At 47.7% G+C, this 17,090-nt stretch overlaps 1 protein-coding gene across 3 annotated transcripts in view; it reads left to right on the top strand.

Moving 5' to 3' along the window:
* The window catches only part of LOC140429339 (xanthine dehydrogenase-like), a 452,003-nt gene that overhangs the window by 356,115 nt on the left and 78,798 nt on the right, over positions 1-17,090 (top strand). For all 3 annotated transcript variants that reach the window (XM_072516190.1, XM_072516191.1, XM_072516192.1), the window contains 3 exons: positions 1,452-1,629; positions 15,916-16,019; positions 16,793-16,954. In XM_072516190.1, coding sequence (XP_072372291.1) covers positions 1,452-1,629; positions 15,916-16,019; positions 16,793-16,954 — 444 coding nt within the window. The remainder of the gene's footprint in view (positions 1-1,451; positions 1,630-15,915; positions 16,020-16,792; positions 16,955-17,090) is intronic.

Here is a 17,090-nt window from a genome sequence, read left to right as displayed (position 1 = left end):
TTGGGAGGAAACCGGAGCATCCGGAGGAAACCCGCGCAGACACGGGGAGAACATGAAGATTACGCACAGACAGTGACCCAAGCTGGGAATTGAACCCGGGTCACTGGCGTTTTGAAGCAGCAGTGCGAACCACTGTGCTACCGTGCCACCGAGGCAGCACTGGCTGGCCTGTGGCTGACACTCTCAGGCCCTCGGCCGAGCAGAACATCCCGTCTGGCCTCGACAGTGTCCAATAAGCTGCCGAATCGGCATCCCCGAATCCTGCGGCGGGTCTTCTCGGCGACATGGCTGCGAGCTGAGTTGGGTTGGTCGTGCAGGAGTGGTTCAAGTGCTGCTCTCCCATTGTGGGGCCTCATTAAGTAGACCAATTTATAGCCGTGACAGCCTTGCCGGACAGAGTGTCGGGAAGCTCGCGGCAGTTCCCGACACTTTTCACAGTAACACCTCTCTTCGTAACGTTTCTGTAAAATCGTGCCCATAATCTTGGTTTCACTTAATTTGATGCCTTGTGAAGTCAAGGAAGATCATCGGATAAAATTAGCAGAATAAAACAGAGAGGATTGTCTTTTTGATCTTCGGGACCACCACAAATTTACCAGGATTTTGGGGGGAATTTTTTTTTAAATGTTCTCTCTCTAATGAGGAGTAAGGCTTGCATACAGCATAGGCCAAGAAATTGAAGTCAAAATAAAATCTACAACGAAAAATCTGCCATTATTCTAGGGTCCTGCTGAACATAGAGCCCTTTGCTAATTAAATGGGTTTATATCGGGTTCAGGGAATAGTGAAGAGAGGATCTTCTCCCGGTGTTACTTTAAAATTCCAACCAACATCAAGCAGCTCTGGTTTAGATACATTATCTGGATCATTCCTTTCATTGAAAAGAGATGGCGGGCACAATTCGCTGGGCGCAACGAGTGAACCCTGCGAGAGCCCCAAATCGGGTTCCTCGCTGGGCGAGGGCCGATTGCGAGACACCAAACTCGTTCTGCCTGGCAAGACCTGGACCATGCCCTCGCGCATGAGGGTGACAGTGAGCTCGAGGGGACAGTAAAAGGTTGGCGGGTAAAGCTGCGGGGGGATCCAGAAAGCGGTGGGGGGGCCTGAAAAGGGTGGTTGTAGAGATTGGGGTAGACATTTAAAATGGCTACCCCGGCCTGCGAGGAGCCGGTCCTGCCAACGAACTCAGCTCGCCAGTGTGGCCTCGACTGGGAGAAACCCCCCCGAGGCCCCCAAAAAGCAGCAAAGTGCCAGTGAATAGCGGGGTCAATCTCGGCGCTGCTGCCACTGCCAAATGTTCCCAAAAGAGAACTTGGATTTTTCCCGTTAAAACATGCCGGCATCCTTATTATCTGTGCATTCCTCTGGTGCTTCATGGATCAATTTGAAACATTTTCAGCGCAAATAACTTGTTACATCCCTGATACTGTCTTCCCTTTTCTCTTTTGCAGAATGCCCACACTTATGTGAGTGCCGGATTCCGTGTTCAGTTAAGAGCCTGGGATAAGAAGCTGTTGGTAGAATCTATTTCAATGGTCTACACTGGAATCAGTAAAGATTTTATTCACGCTGTTGCCACAGAGAAATACCTCCGAGACAAAGATATCACTTCCAATGTGACTTTACAAGGTAAACATGTTTTGGCCAACATGGGAATTGAGAATCGCAAGATAAATTTCACGATGTTGGTGTGAAGCCTGGTACATTTTATGCCTCGCAGATTGTAAATTCAATGGATTTCTTTTTTGAATTGTGCATGGGAGCACATTTTGATAAGCATCACAGCAAATATAAAGCTAAACTTGTGTTTTCATAACTCAGGTGGATTATTTAAGGAGGGAATTTCTTTTCTGCCCACATCCACCGGGCAGCACGGTAGCCTTGTGGATAGCACAATTGCTTCACAGCTCCAGGGTCCCAGGTTCGATTCCGGCTTGGGTCACTGTCTGTGCGGAGTCTGCACATCCTCCCCGTGTGTGCGTGGGTTTCCTCCGGGTGCTCTGGTTTCCTCCCACAGTCCAAAGATGTGCAGGTTAGGTGGATTGGCCATGATAAATTGCCCTTAGTGTCCAAAATTGCCCTTAGTGTTGGGTGGGGTTACTGGGTTATGGGGATAGGTTGGCGGTGTTGACCTTGGGTAGGGTGCTCTTTCCAAGAGCCGGTGCAGACTCGATGGGCCGAATGGCCTCCTTCTGCACTGTAAATTCTATGATAATCTATGAATCCACCTCTGCAGCAAAGCCTCTGAATCATGGGTTCTTCTCTTCAGGGAAAGTGGGTGTGCACACCCACTCTTGCACACCTGCCATCCTTGGAAGCAGATTACAGGCAGCCAAGTGCTCAGGCAGTACATTAAAAGGGCTGCCTCAGTTCTCTGGGACTTTAAGAGCATAAGAAGGAGCAGGAGTAGGCCATCTGGCCCCTTGAGCCTGCTCCGCCGTTCAATGAGATCATGGCTGATCTTTTGTGGACTCAGCTCCACTTTCCCGCCCGAACACCATAACCCTTAATCCCTTTACTCTTCAAAAAACGATCTATCTTTATCTTAAAACATTTAACGAAGGAGCCTCAACTATTTCACTGGGCAAGGAATTCCATAGATTCACAACCCCTTAGGTGAAGAAGCTCCTCCTAAGCTCAGTCCTAAATCTCCTTCCCCTTATTTTGAGGCTATGCCCCCTAATTTTCCTTTCACCCGCCAGTGGAAACAACCTGCCCGCATCTATCCTATCTATTCCCTTCATAATTTTATATGTTTCTATAAGATCCCCCCCCCGCATCCTTCTAAATTCCAACGAGTACAGTCCCAGTTTACTCAACCTCTCCTTGTAGTCCAACCCCCTCAACTCTGGGATTAACCTAGTGAATCTCCTCTACACACTCCAGTGCCAGTACGTCCTTTCTCAGGTAAGGAGACCAAAACTGAACACAATACTCCAGGTGTGGCCTCACTAACACCTTATACAATTACAGCATAACCTCCCTAGTCTTAAACTCCATCCCTCTAGCAATGAAGGACAAAACTCCATTTGCCTTCTTAATCACCTGTTGCACCTGTAAACCAACTTTTTGCGACTCATGCACTCGCACACCCAGGTCTCTGCACAGCAGCATGTTTTAATATTTTATCATTTAAATAATAATCCCTTCTGCTGTTATTCCTACCAAAATGGATAAACTCTAATTTGTCAACATTGTATTCCATCTGCCAGACCCTAGCCCATTCATTTAACCTATCCAAATCCCTCTGCAGACTTCCGGTATCCTCTGCACTTTTTGCTTTACCACTGATCTTAGTGTCATCTGCAAACTTGGACACATTGCACTTGGTCCCCAACACCAAATCATCTATGTAAATTGTGAACAATTGTGGGCCCAACACTGATCCCTGAGGGACACCACTAGCTACTGATTGCCAGCTTTTTTAGTAGCTTTCTGCTGTCCTCTAAAGATTTCCCAGTCCTCTAGTCTCCCATTAATCTTTGCCACTTTGCATGCTTTTTCCTTCAATTTTATGCTTTTTCCTTCAATTTGATACTTTGCTCCACTTGTTTGGTTACATTTTAGGCCACCTGGCACTCACACCCGCCACCACCTCTCACACCACCTCAATGGCCCGCATAGGGCACCTAAATTGGCCAACTCCCGATTTAATATGGCAAACGGCAAAGGCTGATGGGAAATTCAGGCAGCAACCAGCAGGTGCAGGTTTGCTGTGTATTTAACTCTGCAAAAGCCCAGACAGCATCGATACCAGCGACCATCAGCATGATAATGTAGCAACCATCTACATACTAATGAGCAATCCCCGGGAACAATAGCAACATTTGGGACACACAAAACTAAGCCAGACTCCCCGGCGCCAGCAGGAGCCAACACAAAGGAGGTTAACGAACACCTCAAGACCGCCCATCAGGGAACCGCTCCAGTATTGGAGAAATCGAACCAAGCGATTGGAACGACGTCCAATCACCTAGAACCAGGTACAGAGTCCGTCCCGAAAGGCGGGAAGCCCCTGGGGACTATAAAGTTAAGCCCCCAAGTTCAAATCGCTCTCTTCGTCCTGCCCGGGTCACCCAGCAACGCGAACCAACCTTGACCGTGACCGGTGCAGTGACCACCGACAGAAGTAAGTCTTAATTCAACGCTCGCTACGAGAAATGCGCTCCTAGCTACCAATCCATACCAACTTCGAATCCCGCAGACTCAGAACCCGAACGAAAGGCCATTTGTTCCCCTGACCTGGTGGGCCAGTCCGAAGTTAAGTATAGGCCTGTTAGTTATAGAAGTAGCTTAGACGTAGAATTTGTGCGTGAGTAGCGATTACTGTGTATAATAAATGTGCTTTGATTTGAATCTTACTAATCGGTGTATTGAGTTATTGATCATTACTTGGACTTGAGCCTTGTGGCGGTATCATAAAGATACCTGGCGACTCGAGAGCAAAGGTAATAAAACAGAGCAATTGAACCAACTGGAAAGTTAGCAACATTATTTGGCGACTCCGCCGGGACCCGATCTAGAAGTGGCATAACCACTCCGGCAGAACCCAGAATTTAAATTAGAGATCCAATTGGGAACAGAAAACCATAAGCGTCCAAGCAGTTCTGATCAATCCTCATAATTCGGAAGTGTGTGAATGCATGCGTAACTAACAGGGCGATAAGGTAATACTGATAGATTTTTGTTGCGACAAAACTGTCGGGAGCTTGCATTTCGGAAAGTAGCGAAAGCCGTACCCGTATTTACAGCCCCGCCTTAATACCCCTGTCCCAAATTTGAAGAGCAGCATTTGGATAGGAGAGATGGCAATGAAGGCAATGCAACGCCTCATGAACCCTGAGGAATTTGAGGTCGCAGCGACCAGCAGCAGTAGAGTGGGACAATGTCCCATTTGGGAAGAAGAGATGAGGAAATATCTCAAAGGGAAGGGATGGCCCCTTTGGAGTGAATTCTGTGACAACGAGGAATCAGGCCCCGGGAGTATAGGACATACTTGGTGGGAGACCCTGAGCGAGATCCACAAGAAGAGCTGAGGGAAAGCTCGCAAGCCGATGGCAATCGTGTCCTGCTTGGCACAATTGCGAGGCACAGAGGAGGTTGTTTGGACGCTCCGGAAAGAAGTAGAAGGCATACATCGAATGAGTAAGGTCGATGTAAGCGAGGTAGAAAAAGAGAACTTAGAATTAAAGAGGAAGTTGGCAGCAAAAGACGGAGAGGTGGATGACGCCAAAAGGGCACACCAGTCTTGTCTGGCGCACTTAAGCAGCTTCCAGTCCCAATATGAAAAGGCCTATCAGGGCACGCAACGTGCAGCCTTGTTCCTGAAGAAACCGAGAAGCAGGTAGAAGCATTGCAGAGGCAGTGTAGCGACCTGAAGGTAGTGTTAAGAGCACTCCATGCTGCCACCACGGAGCAAAGACAAAGCTCACTAGACCATGCAAAGTGCCGGATGCAGATTGCAGAGCTGCAATCTCTGCTTTCAGTCTAGAAAGGATTCCAGGAAACGTTTGGAGCAAAATTAGGTGAGGATGACGGCCCTGATTGGGAAGAATTAAACGAGACAGCGCAGAGATATGCTCAGGGAACATGTGTGCAGGGAAAGCCCCAAAAGAGAAAAGCGCCCCAAACCCCCACAGAGCAGATGGTTCAGGCTCCAATGAACCCAGTAACCACCCGCCGCACAGCCACATCGAATGATGTGGAATTTCTATACACCACCCCCTTAACAGTGACCCAATTACGGGACGCATGCGGTAAGATCACACCGTTCCTCCCCACCTCAGACCCCCACCATTTCTTTGCCAGAGTAAAGCAGCAGGCAACCATGTACGGCCTGGACGAGCGAGAGCATGTAAAGCTCACAGTTTTAAGTTTAGACCCTTCGGTCGTAGCAGCCCTTCCCGACCCACAGAATGTAGGAGGAGGCACCCTTGCAGAAATGCATACCGCGATCCTGGATGCCATCGGGTATAACCGGGGTGACCCCGTAGATGGCCTCAATAAATGCAGGCAAAAGAAAACCGAACACCCCACAGCGTTTGCTGAACGCCTGTGGATCCACTTTGCAGCAGTCTTTGGAGACGTAGACCGCGCCCATTTGTCCCCAGACAACATGGCCAAATGGACCCGCATGCTTAACTCCCATGCCACAGAAACAGGACAAAAAGCTTGCGCCAATTATGATCCCTCAGAGGAGGCTCATAATGAAAAATGGGTAGTGAAAAGATTGTCCCGCGCCTGGGAGCAATCTGTACAAAACAAACCCACAGTTAAAAATCCCGAAGAAAAGCAGGCCGACGCAGATATACAGGCAGTTACAACACACCAGAACCCCACATGGGTAAATGAAGGAAAGAACAGCCCCCCTCCCAAGTCACAGGAGTGTTACAACTGTGGACAGTTGGGACACTTTGCAAGAGAGTGCAATGCCCCACGAAAGCCACAAAGAGCCCAGCAGACGGGCACTCTGAGTAAGAAGAAGACAGAGCCCATTCATAGTGTTAGCGCCCGTTCAGATCAGACGGACCTGACCGGAACGGACTGACGGTGTTCGGGCTCCCCCAGTTGGGTCTGCGACACCCTTTGGGATAGGTCCGGACGACCGGTAGTTGCAGCGAAAATTCGGGGACAGCCCATCGAATTTCTCTGGGACACAGGAGAGTCCCGCACCACAATAAATTCCTCCACCATGTTCCAAAAGGACACGTGGCCCACTACAGCCACTATCACCCTCAGCGGCTTTACAGGCCACTCACAGCAGGGACACATCACAGCCCCTGTACCCATTCAAATCGGCAACATCACCACCAAGCACCCCGTGGTTTTAGTTGACCTGCCCCACACAGCAGAACACATTCTGGGAATCGATTTTATGAATTCCCACAACTTATCGTTTGATCCAGTCAACCAGTGTGTCTGGAAAATGGCAAAGTCTGCAAGAGCCCCCGCAACGCTCAACATAGGAGAAAATGCGAACAAAATTAGCGCAGTAGACGAATTTTGGTTCAACCCGACCACGCTTAGCACGGACAAGCAGGTTAGGGCAGTTCTGCAAAAGAAAAGGGCAGCATTCGCGACCCACAAACACGACTGTGGCCGGATGACTGGCTCCGTACAGATCACAGCACCTGACGCTAGACCCCAAAAACAGTATGGATTTCCTCAAGAGGCAGAGGGAGAAATCGCAACGGTAATAGAAAGCTTATTAGAGCAGGGCGTACTTAGATCAGTAGCCTCCACTAATAATGTCCCGATTTGGCCAGTGAGAAAGCCCGATGGATCATGGCGACTGACCATCGATTACCGGGAACTCAACAAAATCACCCCCGCAGCAGCCCCTACAGTAACCACAAGTCCCGAGACCATGCTCAAGCAGAGACTCAATTCCCGATTCTTTACGGTTTTGGATGTCAGTAATGGATTCTGGTCCATTCCATTGGCAAAGGCCTGCCAGTACAAATTTGCCTTCACTTTTAAAAATCAGCAGTACACGTACATGCCTGCCACAAGGATTCCACAACTCCCCCTCCATTTTCCACCGACAGCTGGCAAATGGTTTAGCCTAATTCTCTCGGCCCGAATGTCTGGTCCAGTACGAAGACGACCTACGACTGCAGACAGACACCAAGGAAGAGCTCATTGAGCTTCTGTCCGAACTCCTGGAACTCTTACACTCAATTAGTTGTAAAGTTAACCCCAAATAGGCCCGGATTTTGGAAGAGAAGGTGATATATTTGGGAACAATAATCACACATGGTAAACGCGAGATCGAGCATAAAAGGATTGACTCGATTGCTAAATTGCCCCTTCCCTAGAATGTTTCAGCCCTCCGGTCGTTTTTAGGACTGGTTGGCTACTGCCGAAACCATATTGACGGTTTCGCCAGCAAAGCAGCACCCCTCTCAGACCTCGAAAAGAAAGGAGCCCCCTGGGAATGGCTTCCGCAGCATACGGATGCTGTGGACTCTTTAAAACAGGCACTCATAGCAGCCCCCGCACTACAAGTTCCAGACCCGCCTTCCCCTTACGCTGTAGAGGTAGAAAGCACAGACCGCACCCTTTCGGCCGTGCTCCTCCAGGAACAGCACGAACAGTTAAGGCCCGTAGCTTACGCCTCCAGAATTTTAGATGCTGTGGAGCAGGGATTTTCAGCCTGTGAGAGGCACCTGCTCGCAGTATTTTGGCCAGTTCAGTATTTTTCGTACATTACCGGACTGAACCCCATCACAATCCTCACAGAAAACACCCCCACCCAACTTTTACTGGACGGACGACTCAAGGACGGTACAGTCAGTCAGATTAGAGCAGCTAGATGGATCCTTCTTTTGCAGGGACGGGACATCACTGTTAAACGGACAAAGACCCACACTTTTTTACCTGACAACCTACAGTACCCTGGAACCCCCAATGAATGTGAAATTATATCTCCACACCACAACACAGGCCCCTTTATTGCGAAAACACCCCCCAGAAAGATAGGTAGTTCAACCCAGAGCCCCCAGCACACAGACACGTGCGAGCCCATAAAGATATATGTGGATGGATCTTCCACAGTATTGGATGGGAAGTGCATAACTGGTTGCGGTATTTATGTCGAGGACGCGCAGGGACGCGCCCTAGAAGAAATAGCAATAAAACTTCCAGGACACTTAGGCGCGCAGGCAGCAGAGCTTGCGGCCATCGCATACATAGTGGAACACCCAGATTCCTTCCCCAGCCCAGCAGACATATACTCGGACAGCCTCTATGTCTGCAACAGCCTTACGGAATTCCTGCCCCTGTGGAAAGCAAGAGGATTTGTTTCCGCAGATGGAAAGCCCCTCCCTTCAGCCCCATTGCTCCGTCACATCTTAGAGAGAGCACAGAACAGGACTTTTGGGATAGTCAAAGTTCGAAGTCACCATCGTTCCTCTCTCCCTGGAAATGTAAAAGCTGACGCACTGGCCAAAGCAGGTTCCAGGCACGGATATGTTTGGACACTCCCCGAGAGCGCACCAGTGAATGCAGTTCAGGTCTCGCAGACTAAGATCGAGGATCTAGTGGAGGCCCAGAAGCAGGACAGCAATCTCAGGGAGATTTTAAAAGGAAACTATCCAGCACCCTATGATAGATTTAGAAATGCTCTGACCACACATGACGGTGTGGTGTTAAAATACACCCTTTATGTGGTTCCTGAACAGGACAGGAATCAACTGATTTGTTTATTCCATGACGGTCATGGACATCAGGGAATCGATCCCACTACAGCCCACCTCAGGCAGCTCTGCTGGTGGCCGAGTTTAAAAGAAGATGTTAATCACTACATCGAGAATTGTCTTATCTGTGCCCAGAATAATCCGGACAGATATGCCAAAAAGGCTCAACTCAGTCACACCCGACCCGTTAACGGCCCCTGGACTAACCTCCAGATTGATTTTATAGGACCATTGCCCCCTTGCAGGAATGGTTATAAATATGTACTCGTGGTAATAGACCCGTTTATGAAATGGGTGGAAGCATTCCCAGCCAGAACAAACACTGTAAAGACCACAGCCAAGATTTTGACCCACCACATCTTTACGAGATAGGGACTCCTCCGCAGCATTGAATCCGACCAAGGTTCCCATTTTACGGGATGTGTCATGAAGACCGTCCTCACGATATTTGGCATTACCCAAAAATTGCATACCACCCACAGTCAAGTGGTATCGTGGAGCGCATGAATCCGACACTAAAATCCACCTCAGAAAAATGGTCCAGCAAAACAACATCACTTGGGACTCAGTCTTCCCTTTTGCGTTGATGTTTTTGCGTAACACAATTTCAACCTCCACAGGTTACACCCCACACACCCTCATGACCGGACGCCCCATGAAAAGCACAGAATTTTTACTAGGTTTAGACTTGACCAGCCCCGAAGTGACGGCCCTCATACACGAGAACGCAGTCAAACAATTAGTAGATAATGTTAAAACGGCTCAGGTAGCAGCCGTAGTGAAATTGGCAACAAGAAAGAAACAGAGCAAGGCTTGTTTCGACAAGACAGTGCATGCGACTGAGTACAGTGTCGGACAGCAAGTAATGCTCTCCGTATACAACCCCAGCACATTCCTGTCACCTAAGTACTCGGGTCCGTACTCCATTGCGGACAAAGTAAGCCCTTCCGTCTACAAGATAAAGTATCCCAACGGAAAGACTGCGTGGTTCCATATCAACCAGCTGAGGGCATATGGAACACAGTCTAACCACTCACACCACGTCATGCTCGACGCAGCACACCACACCACACCCCGCCCACAGCCAACGTAACCCTACCATCCCCCAACACGTCCAACCCAGCCGCGGACTCAACCTCGACTCCACCCCCTAAATATACACTCCGCCCCGGAACGCCCACAGACTGCAGCAGCAGAGACAGCGACTGTGACTCGGACGATAGCCACAGTACGCCTCCCTACTATCCCCATGCAACAGGACCCACACCCAGCGAATCTGACCACGATTTGAGTGATCCCTTCATGGTCACTTTCCTAAACAAACCCCACCACTGACGCACAATGACCCCGATTCCGTCCCCACACAACTAGACACCACCTATTGGCACAGAGATAATTCGTTCAGACTCGTCCGGAATGACGAGAGCGATCCGAAATCATACCAAGCAGCCCTATCAGCCCTGATACACTCAAGAGTTTGGCACCCGGGAGAAGATGACGACCTTGAGTCTGACTTCCAAAATGAGAACCCCTTTGCAACCCTGTTCGCAACCGATAACTGAGGTGTCTAGATGATGTTTTAAAAGGAACCGCTTGGGAGAAAACTGTGTCCTTTCTGATGGAACCTGCAGCATGTTTTATGTTGTTTGTAGTGTTTGTTAAATGTTGTATGTCAGACCGGAAACATGTTTTTCCACGGCCCCACCACACCACCTCTCTGACGCCCACTGGCAGTCAGAGAAACTAGTTTGGCCAGCCGCTAGTTCAGAGGAACTAGTTTGTCCGCAGAGACTTGTTAAGGTCCCAGACGCCAGTTCAGCGGAACTCGGCTGTCGACGGAAACACAGACCCCCGTTCATAACTGCTCTTCTGGTTCGAGGAAGGAACCAATACGGCAGCCCCCCACGATGACTACATTTCTTGCCCGTTCTTGTCGGTTGCTGAGGCAGTCGAGAAACGGCTTGGGACCCGCCCTGCCTGGGAACTCCCCCTCTGCTCAGCTACACTCGGGTAGGGGAGACATGGCATTGGTCGCCGTCCTACCCGGGGACTCCATCCAACTCGTACCCGTCGCAGCCCATACGCACCTCATTTTGGAAAGTTTTAGTTCAAAAAGTTTTGTTTTGTTTCAGGTAACCCTTAGGTTGCCAACCATATGCTATTTACATCCTCAAACATTTGGATGGTAAATTGCACAGTCTGCGAGACGGCTCGCACTGGTTCAGTATTTGTAAGTGCGTCTTGTCCTAAAAATCGGTTTTTGAAAAAAAATGAGGGAGTCACACATAGTGACCAATTATAAAGGGAGTAATTGGCACTGAAGGACAGACAGGCTATCATACGAGATATTAATCCAAGATAGTAACAGACACTATGCTTGATTCCACAGAACTCCAGAAGCTCCAGGACCGGAGAAGAGAAGAGAAGTGAAAGAAGAAGAACCATGAGGACATCCTCCACATGGTTCATCGTTATAATGGACATTTAGTTGCGCGCAAACGCGAACCCTATGACCTCAAGCCCCCCCAGCCGTTAATGATTCACTTCCCCACAGTACCCAGAGCCCAGTGTACTCCCTGTCCTACTTGATAGAATCCCTATTGGTATTGGCGATACTCTGCTGCATTGTGCAGACTATGCGTCTGAGAAAATGGAGAAGGAGAGCCTACCGCGCTCGCACCCCGGTATATAGGATCAGATCCCCTATTTTTGGATACGACCAGACCCCTGACACCTGCGATCTATAATAAAGAGCATTCGTTTGCGTGTTTTGTTGTAAATCAAGAAATGTTCATGAGCAATTGTACGATCCTGAGCTTGACTGCCAAGCCAGGAAAAATGTGTATAAACTGCTATGATTTTGTTTGTATGGTTAAGGAAGTTAGAGTGATGAAATGTTTAAGTGAGTGTAGTGTATTAAGGATAGTTAGAGGTTCCCATATTCTTGTTTTGTAATGCATGTCCCTGTTTGACATAGCGGCCCTTAGAATTGTCAGTTAAAAATTTTTTTGCATAGTTATGGTCAGTGTAGAGGCTGTGAAAGAAGTGCTCACCAGGTCAGGGAATGGAAAGCAATGCAGTTATGTGATCCTTCACGCTTCACGTTAGGATCACAAGGAGGGTGTGCAGCCACCTAAATTGGCCAACTCCCGATTTAAAATGGCGAACGGCAAAAGCTGATGGGAAATTCAGCCAACACAGGCAGAAACCAGCAGGTGCAGTTTTGCTGTGTATTTAACTCTGCAAAAGCCCAGACAGCATCGATACCAGCGACCATCAGCATGATAATGTAGCAACCATCTACATACTAATGAGCAATCTCCGGGAACAATAGTAACATTTGGGACACACAAAACTAAGCCAGACTCCCCGGCGCCAGCAGGAGCGAACACAAAGGAAGTTAACGAACACCTCAAGACCGCCCATCGATCAGGGAACCGCTCTAGTGTTGGAGAAATCGAACCAAGCGATTGGAATGAAGTCCAATCACCTAGAACCAGGTACAGGGTCCGCCCTGAAAGGCGGGAAGCCCCTGGGGACTATAAAGTTAAGCCCCCAAGTTCAAATCGCTCTCTTCGTCCTGCCTGGGTCACCCAGCAACGCGAACCAACCTTGACCGTGACCGGTGCAGTGACCACCGAAAGATGTAAGTCTTAATTCAACGCTCGCTACGAGATAGGCGCTCCTAGCTACCAATCCATACCAACTTTGAATCCCGCAGACTCAGAACCCGAACGAAAGGCCATTTGTTCCCCTGACCTGGTGGGCCAGTCCGAAGTTAAGTATAGGCCTGTTAGTTATAGAAGTAGCTTAGACGTAGAATTTGTGCATGAGTAGCGATTACTGTGTATAATAAATGTGCTTTGATTTGAATCTTACTAATCGGTATAAGTTATTGATCATTTCTTGGACTTGAACCTCATGGCGGTATCATAACGATACCTGGCGACTCGAGAGCAAAGGTAATAAAACAGAGCAATTGAACCAACCGGAAAGTTAGCAACACACCTCAGTGCCAACACATGCCTCTCACCTGTCCTAATGGTCCCTTATAGTCCACATGCTAACCCATGTGAGCTCATGCTCCACCCATGCCCTCTATACACCCATGCCAACTCACCCAATATCCACCTTCGACAAACCTTAGGAGTCACATGGCGAGGAAATAAAGTTCCATAATTCTAATAGAGATTTGCTGTATCGACTTGATGGTAAGAATCAATCCCATTATTAAAAGCCCATTCAAGTTATTTTTAAATCTCAAGTAATTAAGCTGTTATAAAAAAACACACAGCTATACTACCCCAGATCAAAGACCGCTAATCTTTTAATACCTTATTTAAGCAGTCAATCACACGGCAACCTCAGGATCCCCTGCTGAGATAATTGTAGGCATTAGAAATTGACCAAGCATTCATAATAGCCTTGGGAAAATGTGAACAAACAGTGATCGGACTTGCGAGAATATAGGTTTTTTTAAACTCAATCGTAATTGCAGCCTGTTTTCTTCATTTTTAAATTAAATGACTTCACATCATGGTAGTTATACAGACCTTATTTTCCCTTCAAAAGTCTACTCCGTAAATTCATGACTCCCACATTGCAAGTTCAGTCCCTTGCAGCAGCCAAAATGAGGTCTGTTTAAACTCAGCACCGAGTTCAGATGACCCTGCTGAGTTTGGTTTTCCTCACCTGAATCATGACTGATCCATTTCCCCTACCAGCAAAAATTGGATCTGTTGGAAATGGAGGAGGGAGTTCCACCTTGGGAGCACGCCCACCATTTTGGAAGCTCTGAGGAGCCTTCACAGCAGCCAAAATCGGGGCAACTATATTCCATGCTTTCTACTTCCTGTTTTGCTGTCTGTCAAATTGGCTGATCTGTCTACCTGCTGTCTGCCCTGTTGCTGGACACCACCAGTTCCCCCCCAAAATAATGACAATTTTAAGTGATGTCATTAGGCAGGAAAACCATTTTTCCAGCGTAATCTAAATCTTTGTCTGGATCTGTTTTTTGAAGTCACCATCAAGCGCCTTTCCTTTGCCATTGATGGCTACTACTATGTGTACTGAAGCTGAAATTTAAAGTGGGCAGGGTTCTGCCGTCAAGGTATAACACAGCAGGATTGGGTGATGCACTGGCTCAGCACGTTAGGCTGAAGGCTTCCTTTCTCAGCACAAAGGCCTTCGATGAAATGTGATTGATTTACACCGCTTCTAACGAGCAAGTTTCTACAGCACAGAACTGCCCAGAATTGGCATTAATTATTACCCTGATTCAGCAAGGTCAGAGGGGCGGCTGTCCTAGAAATGAGAAATGTCCATTTCTCGTACAAGACCAACAGTGCCTGACACTAACACTGGATACAAACAAGTTTTTAAAAAAGTGTGGCACTGGACCTTGCATTGATCCATGAGCTTAGGTCTCCTTCCTGCCAAAAGCCTCCACCCTCTACTGAGGGAGAAACTGACAACTCCGGCACCAATGGACTCCAATACCTAGTCCAATGAAGTGCCTGAAACCACTTTAAAGCCAGGATCTCTTGGAGCTGAAATTAAAATAAGGTGCCCTCCATCCCTACTAATGTAAACAAACTTCTCCCACGTCCTCTATTTTAATTTCCTTCCCAGCCTATCCCCTAAACTTTTCTCTCACCTCCTCACTGCTCCCCAGCCTATCCTCTCTTGTTCCCATTATCCTCCATCCTTTTATATTCCTTTCCCCTTCCCCTGTTTCCTTGCTGGTTCTTCCCTAAACGCATACCTCCCCTTGCAACCATTTCCACTCCCTTCTCTTTCCCCACATCTTTCTTCTCCTTGTCTTCCCGTCTCCTCCTCCGCCACCTCTCTCCCATGCCTCCTGTACTCCCTGCCTTACCTCATCACCACCTCCTCCCCATGCCTCCTCCCTTACCCTTGCTGCGTTCTCCTCACCTTGCCCCTGCTTCTGCTTCCCCCCCTCTTTTCCCAGTTCCCTCTTTTCCTCTCCCTTTATTCTGCAGGAGACTGACTAGATGCTTTTTCAGTTGCTCACTTATGTTCTGACATGGTGTAACTAATAATCAATAATAATCTTTATTGTCACAAGTAGGCTTACATTAACACTGCAATGAAATTACTGTGAAAAGTCCCTAGTCGCCACACTCCGGCAACTGTTCGGGTACACAGAGGGAGAATTCAGAATGTTCAGTTCACCTAACAGGCATGTCTTTCTGAACTTGTGGGAGGAAACTGGAGCACCCGGAGGAAACCCACACAGACACTGCGGAGTCTGCACGTTCTCCCGGTGTCTGCATGGGTTTCTTCCGCGTGCTCCAGTTTCCTCCCACAGTCCAAAGATGTGCAGGTTAGGTGGATTGGCCACATTAAATTGCCCTTAGTGTCCAAAAAAATTAAATGGGATTACGGGATTACAGGGTTACGGGGATAGGGTGGAGGCATGGGCTTGGGTGCTCTTTCCAAGAGCCGATGCAGACTCTATGGGCCGAATGGCCTCCTTCTGCACTGTAAATTCTATGACATGGGTGGAATGTGCAGACTCCGCACAGACAGTGACCCAAGCGGGAATCGAACCCGGGTCCCTGGCGCTGTGAAAAACAGTGCTAACCACTGTGCTACCGAACTAGTTGCATTTCAGTGGAGATCCAGGCAGATAACAAGTCTTTTATATTGCTGACATATTAGCCTGGCCGTTGATTATTAAAAATGATGGTTACAGGTGCCTTGACTACACTTGAGAAGGAAATCATTCCTGATGCCAACAATCCACTAGTTGTTAGTGCGAAATACAGGAAATCACTGGCACTTGGACTTTTTTATAAGGTGAGTAACTTCTAAAATGTGTTTTTATTCAATATTGGTTCCTAAATGTAAAATGAATTACGGGAGAAGGAGGGTTTGAGGTTGGACAGAGATTAATGCTTCATTGTGTAAATATGTCACCAAGTATAACACTCGCCAACACAAGCAGGAGAGATTCCAAGTTTGATCCTGGGCTCTCGCTAATTCTGAAACCTTTGCAATGGAGACTCCACAGCAGTGCTTAGGGAGTGGAAACTTGACAAACATTTCTGACCCTAATTGCCATACAGTGAGAACTGGTAAAATATCTACTTGAGTCGAGGACAAATTGCCTCCAATCTTCTATCCAGATTCAATTTCAGTGGCAGTCAATGAAAGCTGCAGGAATGGAAAGCCAGTGTGATAATCTGCTTTGCAGTCCAGTTTACAATGATTTGTTGATTATATTCTTATTTGTTCCAGATTGATGATCAATTTTCTAGCAGGTTAATATAAAAGGGGTGAAGTTGGTCTCCACCAGCAAGACGAAACGGCTTCACAATGAACCGGACGCAGATTTTCCACCGCAGATTTTTATTTTTCGTGGAAAATGTTGTCAAGATTTTAAATTCCAAGTTAAATAAAAGTGACAACTGAGGCTAGGAAATGAGTCTCCAAAAGTAATCTGAATGTGAACCTTAGTATTGCCAACAGATCAATTTCACCCCCAAAAATCTAAAACACTGTACTTGTATCGCTAAGTTTGACTCAAGTTTATTTGATTAATAAATTCACTCTAAACTTTCTTTGATCAGTTTTTCCTGTCTCTGTTGAGTGAAAATGTTATTTCGCCTTGTAATCGGAGTGCCCGGTACTCTTTGGAACGTCCTATCTCCAGAGGAAAACAAACTTTTAGCAGCAAGCCAGAGGAATATCCTTTAACAAAGCCGATGCCAAAATTAAGTGCCCAGCTGCAGGTAGGATTGCAATTTGTCTTCTGTTCAGCACCACTTGACTTATGCACTATGTACCTTAGCATAACAGAGAATTGTCTGATGTTATTTTTATTTGTACCCTAGAGTATACCAGGCATCTGGACAAAATATTCTGGTC

This window comes from Scyliorhinus torazame, chromosome 9, assembly GCF_047496885.1.
Source record: "Scyliorhinus torazame isolate Kashiwa2021f chromosome 9, sScyTor2.1, whole genome shotgun sequence".
Taxonomy (NCBI): Eukaryota; Metazoa; Chordata; class Chondrichthyes; order Carcharhiniformes; family Scyliorhinidae; genus Scyliorhinus; species Scyliorhinus torazame.
The sequence above is the reverse complement of the archived record's forward strand: the minus strand, read 5'-3'. Positions and strand labels throughout refer to the sequence as shown.